The sequence below is a fragment of the Sander vitreus genome, chromosome 11, assembly GCF_031162955.1.
Source record: "Sander vitreus isolate 19-12246 chromosome 11, sanVit1, whole genome shotgun sequence".
Classification (NCBI taxonomy): Eukaryota; Metazoa; Chordata; class Actinopteri; order Perciformes; family Percidae; genus Sander; species Sander vitreus.
The window spans coordinates 3,821,433-3,837,342 of record NC_135865.1 but is presented as its reverse complement, the minus strand read 5'-3'; the positions used below and the strand labels follow the sequence as shown (position 1 = coordinate 3,837,342).

The following is a 15,910-nucleotide window of genomic DNA, read 5'->3' as shown; positions in this document are numbered from 1 at the left end:
GATGAGTCAAAGAACACAGGACTTTCACCCAGGAGACCGGGGTTTGTGTCCTGTTCGTGTCCCGCGTTTAATTGAAATGTAGGCTACATTTTATAACCCCACCCACAGTCTTTTCCTAAACCCAACCGTCCGGTTCCTGTGGCGCATGTCAATTAAAAGTACGTCCCGACCCAGACCGTCAAAAAATTAATGGAATAGTTCATCTAAATAAGACAATACTATAATCACAACAATACTGCCCTAAGTGCAACTTGCACAAACATAGGTTTTACTTACACCTTTTAAATACTATTTAAGTAGTTGTACATTTTGAACTTGTACATATGTTTGTACATTCTCCACTTTGTATTTTTTATCTTCATTTTTTGATTATTTGTTTGTGTATTCTATCCTTTTAATTATTTCATGTATATTCTGTTTGCGTGCTGTGTGTCTGATGTTTTGCTGCTAGCACCATAATTTCCCATTTTGGGATCAATAAAAATCGATCTATCTATCCATCTATCTATCTATCTATCTATCTATCTATCTATCTATCTATCTATCTATCTATCTATCTGAGACCTTTTGCGTCAATAACAAACACCAAAGGCAATCGTACCTTGTATGCTTTCATGAGGTCCAGTGGGTCCACCTTGGGCCCTTCCAGAGAGTCCTGGTTCTTTAGTAGCGTTCGCACCGTCTCCTCCATGCTGCGTTCAACAAGACAACAGGCAAAGTGGTCAGAGTAGCCAACAGAAGTGCTAGAGAATCAAATACTTCATACTTCATAGAACATACTCTCCATTGAGAAAACTGTCAACCAAATGTTAGGGTTTACATTTGGAAACCATTTAAAGGCTCAACCAACAATGTTTGACCATGTACTGTATATTCACGTAGGTAGATGCTTTTTGTGCGTTTCTAAGCTAATCATAATTGAAGTCAGGATTTTCCCTACCATTATAAGACGTTTTGGGGATCACCTGAGGCGAATGTTTGTTTGTAGTTGGTCCCCCAGTTTTGGTTTTTTTATGTGCTCCAGCTTTTCCAACGTTGTAGACACAGATATGGTAATAATAATGGTCTAAATGATGTGAAATTGCATATTTCTTATTGAAAAACCTCACATTTTCTTGAGGGAGGACCTCTAAACCCCCCACTAAATGTGTGCACCTAAGTCTTCCACAAACCTATGGGGAAATTGTGAAATTGTGCGATGCATCACTGCATTTTTCCCCACATAGGACTACAAGATTACCTCAAACCGGTGGCAGAGGACGCCTTTTCCCACCTCGACAGGAGGAGGCTATTTGCACCATGGTCCGAGCAAACAATGCCATGAGACTCAGGGAAATACAAAGGACCATTATAGACGACAACGATGTCTTTGAAAACATCCATACGGTTAGCATCTCAACCATCGACAGGGTGCTGCATAGAAACCAGATGAGTATGAAACAGCTGTACCGTGTACCATTCCAAAGGAATGAGGACAGAATTAAGGAGCTACGGTACCAGTATGTACAGGTAAAACGTATATCTATGTAACTACTTTACAGCAACATTTTATAGTGATGCATAGTACAGTAAGCATAAACTGCACACATTTCCATTGCTGTGGAAGGAACATGCAATATATGTACATTTTATGTCACTCTTCCTTACCAAAACAAATTCAACTGTGTGTTCTGGGATATAGCTTATAATGGAGTTGGAATCAAGTGAACCCTCTCACAACTTTGTATACGTGGATGAGGCTGGCTTCAACCTGACCAAATGCAGAAGGCGGGGTCGGAATATCATTGGTCACAGAGCTACTGTGGATTTGCCAGGCCAACGGGGAGGAAATATCACCATGTGTGCTGCTATTTCGGAGCATGGTGTCCTAACCCATATCCCCCTTATAGGGCCATACAACACCCAGCATCTACTCAACTTTTTAGAGACTCTCTACAGGGCTCTCATCCCTGATGATGAGAGGGGTCTGTTTAGAGAGGATTTGCCAAAGTATGTAGTAATTTGTGATAATGTGAGTTTCCATCGATCAAACATCATAAGGCAATGGTTTGTGACCCACCGGAGGATGCTCATAGAATTCCTCCCGCCTTATTCACCATTCCTTAACCCAATTGAGGAGTTATTTTCAGCATGGAGGTGGAAGGTGTACGATCGTCAGCCACACACATAGATGACCCTGCTGGCTGCAATGGATGCAGTATGTTAGGACATCACAGTAGACGCCTGCAGAGGATGGATAAAAGATTCTTTCCACGTTGCATTGTAAGGGAAAATATCCGGTGTGATGTGGGTGAGAATATGTGGGCCGACAGACAGGAACGTCTGGATGTGTACAGCCAGCACTAGAACAGTGCTGCGGGCAAAGGGGTGTTTCCTGTGTTTCTTTCTAATTTAGTTTTTTTTCCTTTGTGTCGTTTTCTAACTGTAAATTATTTTGGTTTTTTTCTTTCATAAAGTAGCACTAGTAAAATCTGTGAAAAACAAAATCCTGTCCATTCTCTTTCAATCAATAACCCACATACAGTAATATGTAAATAGTACTGTTGAAATTGATATATGCCATAGAAGTGCAGCCTTGTGCATTTTAAATACAGTAACTGTCAACCAAACTGTAGCCTAAGTTTACATCAGGTAATACTGTCAAAGTACAGTTACATTGACAACATGCCTAAACATTTTGACGACCTTGTTCGTGAACAATGACTCAATGACTTATCATTCTGATGACACTGACATGATCATTGGCATGAATATTTACTTTTGAGAGATGTACTAAGGATTGTTAGTGACTGACTAACTTTAGAACCATATCTATTGTATATTGCAGTTCGTACAAATTGTTCTGAGAAATGCACTTATTATTTTGCACGTTAGGGATGATGTGAAATCGCACCAAAGTGACAGAAAAAAGTAAGGATGGTAATGAGTTGAAAAATGCTGTTAACACTTTTAAATTACAGGCAAATTAGCCTGTAAAATGTTATTGGATTGAATAAATCATGAAAAATAGAAACTTTTTAATATTGAGTTTGACAGTAACGATGACATTAAATGTCAAAAGTGCAACTGTCCCAATGCAACATGGATCATTTCCTCACAACACTAGAGCCGGTCGTCAAAGTTTTGGCTCCTCATGAAGTCGCACAAATCCCCCCCCCACCGACTCCTATCAAAATTCATGTTATTCTCATTATTCATTCATTGCCTCCACCTTGTCCCCACTCCATCATCATCATCACTCACCACATGCTGCTTTCCCACTGACTCTCACCGGTGCTGGTCAGTTGAAATGAGGCTAAGCACACTCAGCTTCCTCAGTGAAGAGTTAGTCATTGCTCTGTGTTTTGATTGGGCACTGAGGGGAAAGTGGGTCTCCTGGTCTCTCTGTGGACCATGTGGGCAATAATGTGCAGCTCAGTGCTCTCACAAAGAGGAAAAACAAGATCCCACCCTGTCTGGCTCCAACCTAACCGGGCCGCATACTCTCCTCGCCATCCCATTCTCATGACTGCAGTCTGCACTCCGATTGTCCCTCTGTGTTCAACCCTGTTTCCCAAAGTGCTGCTGAATGAATGCAGAATTTTTTGTTTTGCTCTTACTTACTTAGGATTTGGCAAAACGTTGAGATGGACACAAGATATGGATTGAAATTGCTCTCACTGGCTGAGTTGGACTCCCTGTGACTAATAAACTGACCTTTAGATGTAAGAAGTGCGTTTTTCTTTAAGACAAGCAACTCAGTATACAGCAATCAAACATAGCACAGTAACACAGGACATGCATGAAAAGATATATATTCATATTCTCCTCTTTTTTTTTCTTCAAAGAATTGCATTGCTCTTCAATGAGCATTTTTGAATGTGGTATTTGGATGCCTGATATAAAAGAAGAATTTATCTTGTAGATTATTGCATAACAATTATAATCATAACATGATAAGGCAGTTTTGCCAAATTCAGAATTGACTTCAAGGACATTGAAAACTAACCTTTTAGTTGATCTTGTATGATCAGAATGCTTTAATTTAGAAAAAAACTAAAGTTCACGCTACTTTTGGAAAGTAATTATATATATATGGTGCTGATTATGCAGACAAGCTAGTTTTTCTTGACAAAAATGAAGACAAAGTTCCCTTAAATCATTCATTAAAGCTTGTAAGCTTGTTGTTCAACTGCAGCTAAGAATAGAATTTTTTTTTTTTTTAAAGTGACCTATACCTCTCTGGACTCCTAAAGATCCATTTAAGTGAGTTGTGTTACGATTTTCATTTGTTCTTTAAATCATAAATGCTTGTATTAAGTTGTATTATGTTGGTACAAACCTTATATTGCACTCAACAGACAGTTTACATGCTGCATACTCTTTACATATGTAGACAACATGTGCACCCATGCATGTGTTTACAGTATGTATATGACGTAGCCTAGATATTGGTCTGAAATGGAAATGACCCCTTCCTCCTCCCCAGAGGGGTTTCTGCTGCTCTGTGACATTTGGCCACAGGCTGCACTTTTCCAAGCAGGACCCTCAGCTCATCATGCACAACAATGTACGAATGAACGGCCTAGTTTCCCCTTGCCCTACAGTAACGTGACCCCTTTCCACACTTCAATCAAATGTTAACCAGTACCAAACACACGCTGTATGGGGAGGCAGCTTGCTGCTATTTTTTTCTGGCAGGAAATGTGAAGTTATCAGTAGAACTGTATTTCACTGATAATGTGGAATTATTTATTATATGGTATTTATTCATTGTATTGATAATATTGAAGTATTAATGTAACCACATGGTCCACAGAGAGACCAGGAGACCCACTTTCCCCTCAGTGCCCAATCACAAACACAGAGCAATGACTAACTCTTCACTGAGGAAGCTGAGTGTGCTTAGCCTCATTTCAACTGACCAGCACCGGTGAGAGTCAGTGGGAAAGCAGCATGTGGTGAGTGATGACGATGATGGAGTGGGGACAAGGTGGAGGCAATGAATGAATAATGAGAATAACATGAATTTTGATAGGAGTCGGAGGGGGGGGGGATTTGTGCGACTTCATGAGGAGCCAAAACTTTGACGACCGGCTCTAGTGTTGTGAGGAAATGATCCACGTTGCATTGGGACAGTTGCACTCGGTGACGTCGACGCTCCGATGCTGTGAAACATAACCAAACAATGCAGAAAAAGATTTGTTTAATGTCATCGTTACTGCCACTGTATTCTGCTGTCAAACTCAATATTTAAGGTGCCATGGCATGAAAATTTGATTTTATGAGGTTTTTAACATTAATATGAGTTCCCCTAGCCTGCCTATGGCCCCCCAGTGGCTAGAAATGGTGATAGGTGTAAACGGAGCCCTGGGTATCCTGCTCTGAAAAGCTCAGATGGGCCGATCTGGAATCTTGCTCCTTATGAGGTCATAAGGAGGAAGGTTACCTCCCCTTTCTCTGCTTTGCCCGCCCAGAGAATTTGTCCCACCTATGAGAAAGAGAGAGACATCACGGCTTGGAAACAAGCAAAGCATGGCAGTTGGTCAAAACCACACCCCCACCCTCCACCTTGCACCCCGCTCTCTCCTCCTCAATAGCATTTAAAGCTACAGACACAGAAATGGCACACCCTAAGGAAAGCTCATTGTGGGACTGGCTCTAGTGGCTGTAATTCTGCACCAAGGCTGAATTTCGGGAAAGAGACTTCAGATACAGTATTAGGGGACCACTAAGATCTATATAAAAGAGACTTCAGATACAGTATTAGGGGACCACTAAGGCCTATATAAAAGAGACTTCAGATACAGTATTAGGGGACACTAAGGCCTATATAAAAGAGACTTCAGATACAGTATTAGGGGACCACTAAGGCCTATATAAAAGAGACTTCAGATACAGTATTAGGGGACCACTAAGGCCTATATAAAAGAGACTTCAGATACAGTATTAGGGGACCACTAAGGCCTATATAAAAGAGACTTCAGATACAGTATTAGGGGACCACTAAGGCCTATATAAAAGAGACTTCAGATACAGTATTAGGGGACCACTAAGGCCTATATAAAAGAGACTTCAGATACAGTATTAGGGGACCACTAAGGCCTATATAAAAGAGACTTCAGATACAGTATTAGGGGACCACTAAGGTCTATATAAAAGAGACTTCAGATACAGTATTAGGGGACCACTAAGGTCTATATAAAAGCATCCAAAGAGCACCATGTCATGGGACCTTTAAAACGTTTCTATTTTTCATGATTTATTCAATCCAATAACATTTTACAAGTTAATTTGCTTGTTCATTCAGTGGATGAAGTGTTATCAGCATTTTTCAACTCATTACCATCCTTAAATTGCTTTCTGTTATCAATCAACATTATGTAATTGGGTCTGGAAAACTCTAAACCCAGTAGGTCAGGTGATCTCAGGGCCAGCTGATCCAACGGTGATCTCCACATGCAGTCAGCGCGCATGATGAGATGTGGAGACGGTCTTTCAAAGTGAAATTCCCCTTTAACAAGAGCACCTCAATCAACAGGTGTCTATACCTTTACATGCAATTAGCAACTTCATTACTGTACCGGAAAAAATGACATTAGACACATTGTTAATTTGACCATCCAGTGTACGCCTTGTCATAAGCTATTACATAAAGGCAAATTTGGTCAGTGATCCAAATGTAAACGAAGGTGTATCCTGATCCAAATATTTATATATTTTCAAATATTTATATATGTCTTCGATCAGGGTTTTCCCCATAGGTTTGTGGAAGACTTAGGTGCACACATTTAGTGGGGGGTTTAGAGGTCCTCCCTCAAGAAAATGTGAGGTTTTTCAATAAGAAATATGCAATTTCACATCATCTAGACCATTATTATTACCATATCTGTGTCTACAACGTTGGAAAAGCTGGAGCACATAAAAAACAAACAAACTAGGGGAACTACAAACATTAGATCTGAGAAAAGTCTTTTTGATGCTTTGATTTTCCATTAATTCGGCTCAGGTGATCCCCAAACGGCTTGAGTGCTGCACCTAAGTCTTATAATGGTAGGGAAAATCCTGACTTCAATTATGATTAGCTTAGAAACGCACAAAAGGCATCTAACTTTTGTGTGGACCCCAGGAAGAATAGTTGTTACTACGGTAACAGCTAATTAAAAAAAAATTAAATGAAAACATGAATAAAATAGGGATGATGAAGGGTTGGTAGGATGAACCTGAGGTAATGGTTTAGGTTCTATCTGATTGACACTGGGTGGATGCTGTATTTGGTTTGTACATTCCTGCAGGATTGCTGTTTGTTTTTTATATATGGTAAATATGATTTAATCGCTTGAGTTATGGAGTTGAAATAGGACCATATAAGTGAAAACTTATTCCTACTTCTTTTTTCAAACATATAATATTTATTCCTGTTGGTTATTTGTTTATGAGAATTTGTATATTGAGAGTTTGTTATATATGTTTACAGTTCATTTTATCCGTTATTCTTGTTTTTGTTGTTTTTTTACATTTGTTACATGTTCAAAATAAATTAAAATAAATCGAAATCTTTGTAAAGCTCTTCTGATTGTGATTCTGCAATCTTTGCGTGAGGAACAACGTATGCCAGATAAAAGAACTATGTTTGTATACGTATAAAAGAAAAAAAAGAAGCAGAAATGAAGGCAAAAAGGGATAAGTAGCATCTGAAATGGTGCGCCAACTAAATGACTCGGAGATGATTTGGTGTTTGTTGTGAGTTTAGGAAGCAGGGATTGATCTACATTGTGCCAGATCTTTTCATGTGGGAAATATCTGAAAACTTGGAAGACGACAAATTTCATCAGAACACTGACAGACGGGGCTTGTTACTAAAGGCTGCTTCGGATGAGGCTCGATGGGGTTTTAAGCCCCCCACCGTCGACTTCAAGGCAGCGCTGCGACAGTCAACTTCAAGGCACCTAACCCTAACCCTTGCCTAACCCTAGTGCCTTCCATGCAGCGCTGCCTGGAAGACGACGTTGGGGGCTTAAAACACCAAACACCTCGGATAAGACACTGCATATGACGAGATCAAATGGACCTAGAAAGACAGAATCAGACATGCAGGGACTTAAACAAAACAAGTTAGTGGAAACTTAAACCACTATTTGACAAATCTATGAAAGCAGAGTTATGTTTTTTAGGTTGTGCACTACAGCTGATTGACACATCACCCTGTTTCTAACAAGCAAGGAGAAAAAACAAACTAAATATCGGGCAGAGGCTCAGATATCTTCCGCATGGCAGGGGTGAATTCCCTTACAGTCACAAATCATGGGGCCTAATCTCACACCTCGCTGAGCATAATTATGCAGATGGGATCGAACTTTGATCATGGAGGGGCCGTCAGCAGCCTAACAGCTGGACATAATGCTCGCCTATTATTTCCCTTTATGGCATGCTGGGAGGGCAGATCAATAAGTGGGGACACGGTGAGAGTTTTAGTGACGAGCACTCCAATGAAAGTGAGCAGACTTTTTCTTTCAAAGACAATCTCTACATGAAATGGGCTCTCAAGTTAATGAAAATGTTGGGTGTCACTACGGAAGCCCAGCAGTTCATCACATTTGGTGTAGGGCCTTTGATGGATGTGTGCTATGTATTGTTTGCCGCTCGCATGGACGGTTCGTCATTGAGTTGCGGCAGCTGGCTTTTAATCTACTAAAATATAAGCTACTGGGACACAGGGGGAACTTTTTTGAAACATTGTACCACACAGAAAAAAGCCTCCCGGCACCCTAACTGGCAAGCTGTAGTGTTGCACAGGGGAGGGCTTGCGTGCATTGAGGGCAACGCTGTCTCGCAAATTTCATTCAATAAGTATGGCACTATAAAAACATCTTATTTGGACATTTTACAGTATGGACCACCTATTTTTTGTCGCCTTTTCTGAAGTTTTTGTCACTTTTGCTGACGCTTTCTTCGACGTTTTTGCTACTTTTATGACGATTTTTTGGCACTTTTTTGACTACACTTTTTTGCCACTTTTGTTTTACCTTTTTTTCAATGATGACTAAGGAACTTTGTCGCTGACTTTTGTTGGATCCAAACAAATGTGCATAAACTGATCTTGTACAAAAGAACACATGTGGCCAACCGTTACTCAGAGAGAAAAGACTCAGAGACCATGTGGTCTTTCAAACAAAGAAATCTTGGCCTAGGTGGAAAACCCACAGCCTTGTCACCAAACTCCCACAGGTCACCCCAAGGGAAAAGATCACAAAATGGCCGAATGACCACGAAGGAGTGGCCAAAGTGGTCAAAACTCTAAAAACTACAAGCTTGTAGTTCACACCTCTCAGAGATCTCTCTGAGACCTTTGGACACCTTTTATTATCGTCTTCTACTGCAACCCGTTGCTGAAGGGAGCACGCAAGTACAGCATACCCACTACATGTATATAGGCTTATATACATGGGCCAGAATCTGCCTTTGGGGAAGGGGGGGCATATCATAGTGGGGGGTCTGGGTGTCCTCCCCCAGGGAAGATTTGAGCGTCAAAGACTTCATTTCTTGTATTCTGACACACATTTATGCACCAATTTACAGTGGAAATACCTTTATTTAGCCTATGCGAAGAAGAAGAACAAAGAGATGATAACTCAAAATATATCCACAATATGGAAAGTATGTTGTTGGGGCAATTTTAAGTGGGTATATGGTAATCCTGGAACTTTCTTAGTGGGTATACCTGCGTATCACGTAGACTACACCACTGGGTGTGTTATGTTAGTAGCTACATAGGTCTGGTAAGCTCACTTCTTTCTAACTTTGTAGTCTTCAGCCCCAACCAAACGTATCAAACTTTGTGCGGCTCTAGTAGAGTATGGGACAGTATTTCAGTGTCTGGTTGTTGTTGGTGTGGTGGAGGTGGAGGTGGAGGTGAAGGTGCTACCTGGAGAAGTGCTGCTGCAGTGTCACCATCTGCCGCCCGCCCTGCTGAGACTCGGCCCTCTCCCTTTCGCCTGGATGTTGTTTGTTCTCCAGCCGGGGATTGTTGTTATGGATCGGTCTTGGTGGCGTAGCTGCAGGGGAGAGGGGTAAACACAGTTAGTCTGGCTGTTAATCTTGCATTTAATAATCCCACTGAAGATTTCAAAGAAACAGTACATCTGCTCACTTCCCTTTCCCTCTTCTAGAAAAGGAACAGCAGCCTCTCCTCTCCTCTCCTCTCGTCTCCTCTCCTCTCCTCTCTCCACTTTACACACTCGTCGTTTTGAATTAGCGTCCACATGTGTGTGGTTTCCCCACGGCTGACAGGGTGAGAGTCAGACAACCTCCCTACTCATGACATTTTAACAGAGCCTTGGGATAAACTGTCATTTTGAAACCAAATACCTGTATTTCTAAAAAATAAAGTATGCCATCATACTGCTTAAGGTAGCACATATTCAGGTGTTGTTAGTATTACAATGACCATATCACCTTGTGGCTTATCCTTTGGGTGTTTATTGTCTGAATATTACTGAAAAAAAAAGAAAGAAGCTGCGACACAAAATAAATTCATGTTCCAGCGTTCTGTTCTCACAGTAAATGTGAACTGAGAAAACATCATTTGTGTCAATAACTGTCAGCTGCACTCATCGGTCCTGATAAATCTGCATTAATGTAGTAAAGAGTTTTCAATGTGTCTCCATGAATTATTCTGTGCTCGTTAAATCCTTGCTTTGCATCAACTCAATGAAAATTTACATTTCGTGTCAGTGTGTGGCGGGATATGAAGAGGCCAGCGGAAGTGCCAATCAAAATGATAATGGTTCCCGGCCTATTTCAGAAATAGTTAGTAATAATAGGAGTTTTTCCATAGCCTGCTGTGGCACTAGCCTCCAGCCATAGGTCTGGGACTCAGTGAATCACTTCTACTCCACCATGCAGTGCTGCAGTACACGCAGGAAAGCAGTTGAATTACACGATGGTCTGTAACCGATTGCAAATTCTACAATTGCTGTATTACACCTGAATAGATTTTATTCATTCTGACACTTTGGTTTTAGTCCTGCTATTTTTGAATCATATTTACAGCAACGTCAATTTCAATTCACTTTCAAAGCACAGCTAAAGGGCCCTCCTGGACGTCCCTATGGTAGCTAAAACATGATTAAACTGAGAAAACATAATGAAGTGCAATTTAGGGTGCCTTTCCAGACCAGGCTAATGCATAAACTGAAGTCAAGCCAAAACATCTGGATCGCCCGCTGCTGGCTGGCTGCAATATGGGTCATGAGATCCGCCCCCTCCATCTTGGCGGATGGGACATGGGACAAACTAAAAAGTGAAAGTACACATCAAATAAATTTTTCCCAAATATGGTTTTAGAGTCTGGCTCCAAAACTACAAGATGGCAGCGCCCGTATCCGGGATATTTTGGCTTCACTTTTGTACAAATGGGAGGAAGTGGTGCCCTCTAGGAGGGTGCCCTTAAAATTAAAAAAACATGATGCAGGGTCAAATAAGCTGCCCGGCAGTACATGCTAGAAAACCTTCTGCATGCTGGTGCCCCACCCATCCAGCTGATGCCCCACCCATCCAGCTGGTGCCCCACCCATCCAGCTGGTGCCCCACCCATCCAGCTGGTGCCCCACCCATCCAGCTGGTGCCCTTATATTTTTTCCGCCCCCGCCCCTCAGACAGCCTGAATCCACCACTGTCAGAATGGTTGCTTTGCAGAAGGTCTACGACTGCCACCATGACTAGTATTACTACTACTACTGTGAACAGAATGCTGAATGAAAGGTAATGCAACATGATGTACTATACACGTGTGAACATATACACATATATACAGTACCTGCATAGTCACATGCATACACATCAATGTACTGTTTTGTACATACACATCTACATAGATACAAACAAGATGAAAAGAATAGAGACCAAACATTTCAATAGAAAGTTGACACTAAAAACTGGGATGAAACACTACAGTTCATACTTTTTAAGTAAAAGTACTAAAACATAGTACAGAAGAGACTCGCAACATAACTGTACAGCATGTAATCTGTTCTCTGGCCTTTAGAGATCAGTTGGCATTTTCAAAACAGTGAATGTCCCTCATTAACCGTAAATGGAGTTAAAATGCAGATTTGTCTATCTGTTTTTTTAGTTCAAACAGATGCGTAGTAGAACTCTGTCCACAGGGTCACACCTACCCATGTTCCTAATTAACATTATCCGATAATGAAGTATACTGAAATGTATTGGTCATTTTTCACCCACGCTTGGCTTCATCTCTTCTCTCTTTGCTTTGTGTGTGCAAGCCGAGACACCAGGGTTATGACAACAGGTCATTCAATTAACATCATTCATTGGATGCATTTAAATAAATCGAACCAGATCTGAGAACTGGTTTCAAGGTGAACATGTCAGTCATGGCAAAGTGACTGCTGTTGCAAAATTATTATTACAAAATGAAGACAATAGTAGTAAACTACCAGTGATCATCCTTCATGACAGGGACACATTTAAGGAACAACTATTTATCCGTTTTTTAACTCTTAAATTGATCTTTTTTCTTCTTTTAGAGAATGTACTTGGAGGGGGGTACTGGGTTGGCAGTAGCACAGTCTGTAGGGAGTTGGGTTGGGAACCAGAGGGTTGCTGGTTCAAGTCCCCACACGGACCAAAGTATGGCACCACCATACCTCCTGGGCACTGCCAAAGTGTTCTTGAGCAAGGCACCGAACAACCAACTGCTCGGGGCACCTTTCCACTCTGACATCTCTCCATTAGGCAAGTGCTTTACATAAAACATTAAAAGCAGTTAGAAATGAATACGAAATTAAAAAACAGATAGAATACAGGAATATAATTCACAATGCAGTACAATGAATTAAAAAAAGGCAACGTCTAAAAGATAGGTGTTCAGCCTTGATTTAAAAGAGCTGAGAGTTGTTTGTTCCAGATATGCGGAGCATAAAAACTGACCGCTGCTTCCCCCTTTTTGGTTCTGACTCTGGGGACAACAAGCAGACCTGTCCCAGAGACCCCCTGCATGTATAGATACTAAGCATGTGTGTGTAATTGAGGCCTGTGTGTAATCTGTGTAATAACATTGTAATTTCCCCTTGCGGGATTAATTAAGTATACATTATTACTTAGAGAATCTGATTTCCCTCTTGTTTGCCTGTCCTTTAACCCAGAAGCAGTATGCCAACACAGTGAATAATAACAGGTCTCCACTTAAGCTGATAAAAAGGAATTCAGTAATTTCATTCTCAAAGTCAAGGAAACCATTCAATCGTAAAAAAGAAAAACGTAGAAAGTACCAAAATTGAAATTTGAGGGAAGCATGTGAACTTTGAATCAGCACTGCCATCTAGTGATGTTTGTAGATTACTGCCAGAGTCACTGCACAGTTCAACATGTTCAACCTGTCCTCTCCGGCAGGTTGACACCAGGGGCTCCTTTTCTCTTTTGCATCATTACAATGCTCGAAACAACATTATCACAATACCAATCACAACAGGCAGTGGTGGAAACAAGTAACTAAATACATTTCCTCAAGTACAGTACTGTGCTCAAGTACAATTTCAGGTACCTTTACTTGAGTTTTTCCATTTTATGCCACACTACATTTTTGAGGCAAGTATCGTACTTTCTACTCCCCTACATTTATTTTATAACTTGAATTACTTTGCAGATTTCGATTTATAATCAAATAATACTTGATGTATTATTATAGATTTAGTTAGTAGCCTAATTAAAATGAGCTCCACCTTTACCAGCTGCAACATTGAAGTGATCAGCACATTTAATGCATCAAAAATTATAATTCCAATAATATAATAGACTTCATTTTGAATTGGGCCATTCTGCGCAATGAGAAGGCCTACTTTTACTGTTGGTACTTTAAGTATATTGGGATGCTAATGCTTTTGTACTTAAGTAACATTTTGAAGGACCTTTATTTGAATCAAAGTATTTCTACACTGTGGGGTAGGGCTACTCGATTATGGGAAAAATTCTAATCCCAATCATTTTTCTACTTTTACTTAGGCTACATTTACATTGCTACGTATTGGTTTAAAAACGAATATCTTTTGCTACGTTTCCCCCTCTCATTCCCCCTGCTCTGGCGTTTCAGAGCCCCTAAACCGGAGACAAAACACCTCAGACCCCGAAAAGTTCTTTTTCTACATTGTACCTGTAGTCAATGAAGTGATTGATTGCTGTTCAGACTGCAGAGATTTGGGGATGTTGGGCTTTGCAGAAGTAGGTTTACACCAGCAGATGGCAGAAACTGCTTGAAATTGAGGTCAGATCAGTTCAACAAGAAGGGAATTACACTCAACCATTTGGATTAAAATGACATGATATATTTAGGAGTACATTTATTTACAGTTACAGTTGTAAAGGCCTTGTTACATGTTATATGTAGCACAACCACTCCTGCACTGATTGATTTGATCTTGTTGGGTAACTAAAAAACATGCGGATTGTTTCAAATTATTAAGGATTAAAGACACACAATTTAACATGCTAATTTGTAAAATGTAGAGGTGCTGCTGGGAGGATTTTGTGAAGTCAGGCCAGCTGTTTCCACCTGCTTCCACTGTTTATGCTAAGCTAAGCTAAATACCTGCAAGCTCTAGCTTCACTTTTGATGTACAGACATGAGAGTGATATCAATCATCTCTAATTCATCTTTAATTTAACGCACAACTCTAACATAACTGCTGGCCCTGGTCCGTCTCCTTTGGGTTAAAAGGGCCAGAACTGACACTGAAACACACACGCATACCTCTAATATACTACTAATACTAATCATAACACTAAAAAAGAAACATTACAGTTTGCCTCTGAATGTGGACAGACCTCAGGTCATGAGGCAGTTTGTTCCAAAGAGCAGGACCAAAGTAACCAAATACCAACGAGTGCTAAACAAATGATTAGGGTAGGTCCCTGTATGAAAACACCTGTCAATCAATTTGGGAGTGATAGCAGGTTTAAATCTTGTGTTTAGAATTTTGTTTACATTTGGACTACAGTTTTCCAGCACATGAATAGGCCTTTTTCACAGCAGACAATTCTGACTTAGCATAGCAGGAAAATCCCAGGTAAATAATAATAATCTGCACTTGCAGGGTTATTGCGCATTTGGGATCAATGTCATGGCTTACTGGGGCACTTCATGGAATGCAGTCAATAACGCCATTAGCTCTGTATAGCCTGAGCTATCAAATACTGGCCAGAAAAATTCAACCTTTTCGCAAAATAAAAAAAAAAAAACACATTTTGATATTTTTTTTGCATATGATATCTTTTTTGTATCATATTTGATACGTTAGGCATTTATGGTAATTCATTGATCACAAAACATGTCATTTTCTTAGGAAACAAATACATAAATGATGAATTGCATTAAGAGTCTATTCATTCATCATCTCCCCCTAACTGCATCATGTCACTTGAATTGCCATCCATACTCATTCTAAAGCTGCAGACACACCGACCAGATGGCCGACCCTCGCCAGAAAAGGCAGTTGGGCTGATCAGTCTCCCCAAGTTGGTCTAAAAAGTGCCTCAGAACACACCAAAGTGACGAGACGTAATACGTCTCCATAACAGCAGGCGGCGCTAATCTGTATTGTCACCCAAAAATGAAAACCGGCAGCTGATTGGACGAACGCATCACGTGGGTCTGGTTTCTCCGGAAATTCAAAGCCAGACTGTCATGGCGGCTTGTTCAGAGTACGATCTCATATTGTACTAAAATAGTTCACTGAAACGTGTTTCTGAAAACATTTTAAGAGAGAAATAGGCCGTGTAGTTGCTGAATCTGTCTTCATTTCAGATCAACAAAGGTCAGTTTAAAAGATTTTCATCAGATTTTGAGAGACTGTAGTCACGCTCATTCCGCTCCCCGTTTCTGGGTCAGCTCTCCACCAATCAGATGGGTCAT

General features: G+C 40.6%; 1 protein-coding gene across 3 annotated transcripts in view; it reads right to left on the bottom strand.

The window, feature by feature from the left end:
* LOC144525988 (nck-associated protein 5-like) overlaps nt 1–15,910 on the bottom strand; it is a 94,031-nt gene that overhangs the window by 62,086 nt on the left and 16,035 nt on the right. For 2 of the 3 annotated variants that reach the window (XM_078263105.1, XM_078263102.1), the window contains exons 2-3: nt 9,905–10,034; nt 602–692 (exon numbers count right to left, since the gene is read on the bottom strand). In XM_078263105.1, coding sequence (XP_078119231.1) covers nt 602–692; nt 9,905–9,933 — 120 coding nt within the window. In that variant the 5' untranslated portion in view covers nt 9,934–10,034. Of the gene's footprint in view, nt 1–601; nt 693–2,059; nt 2,224–9,904; nt 10,035–15,910 lie in introns of all 3 variants that reach the window. The other variant, XM_078263103.1, reaches the window with a different exon arrangement.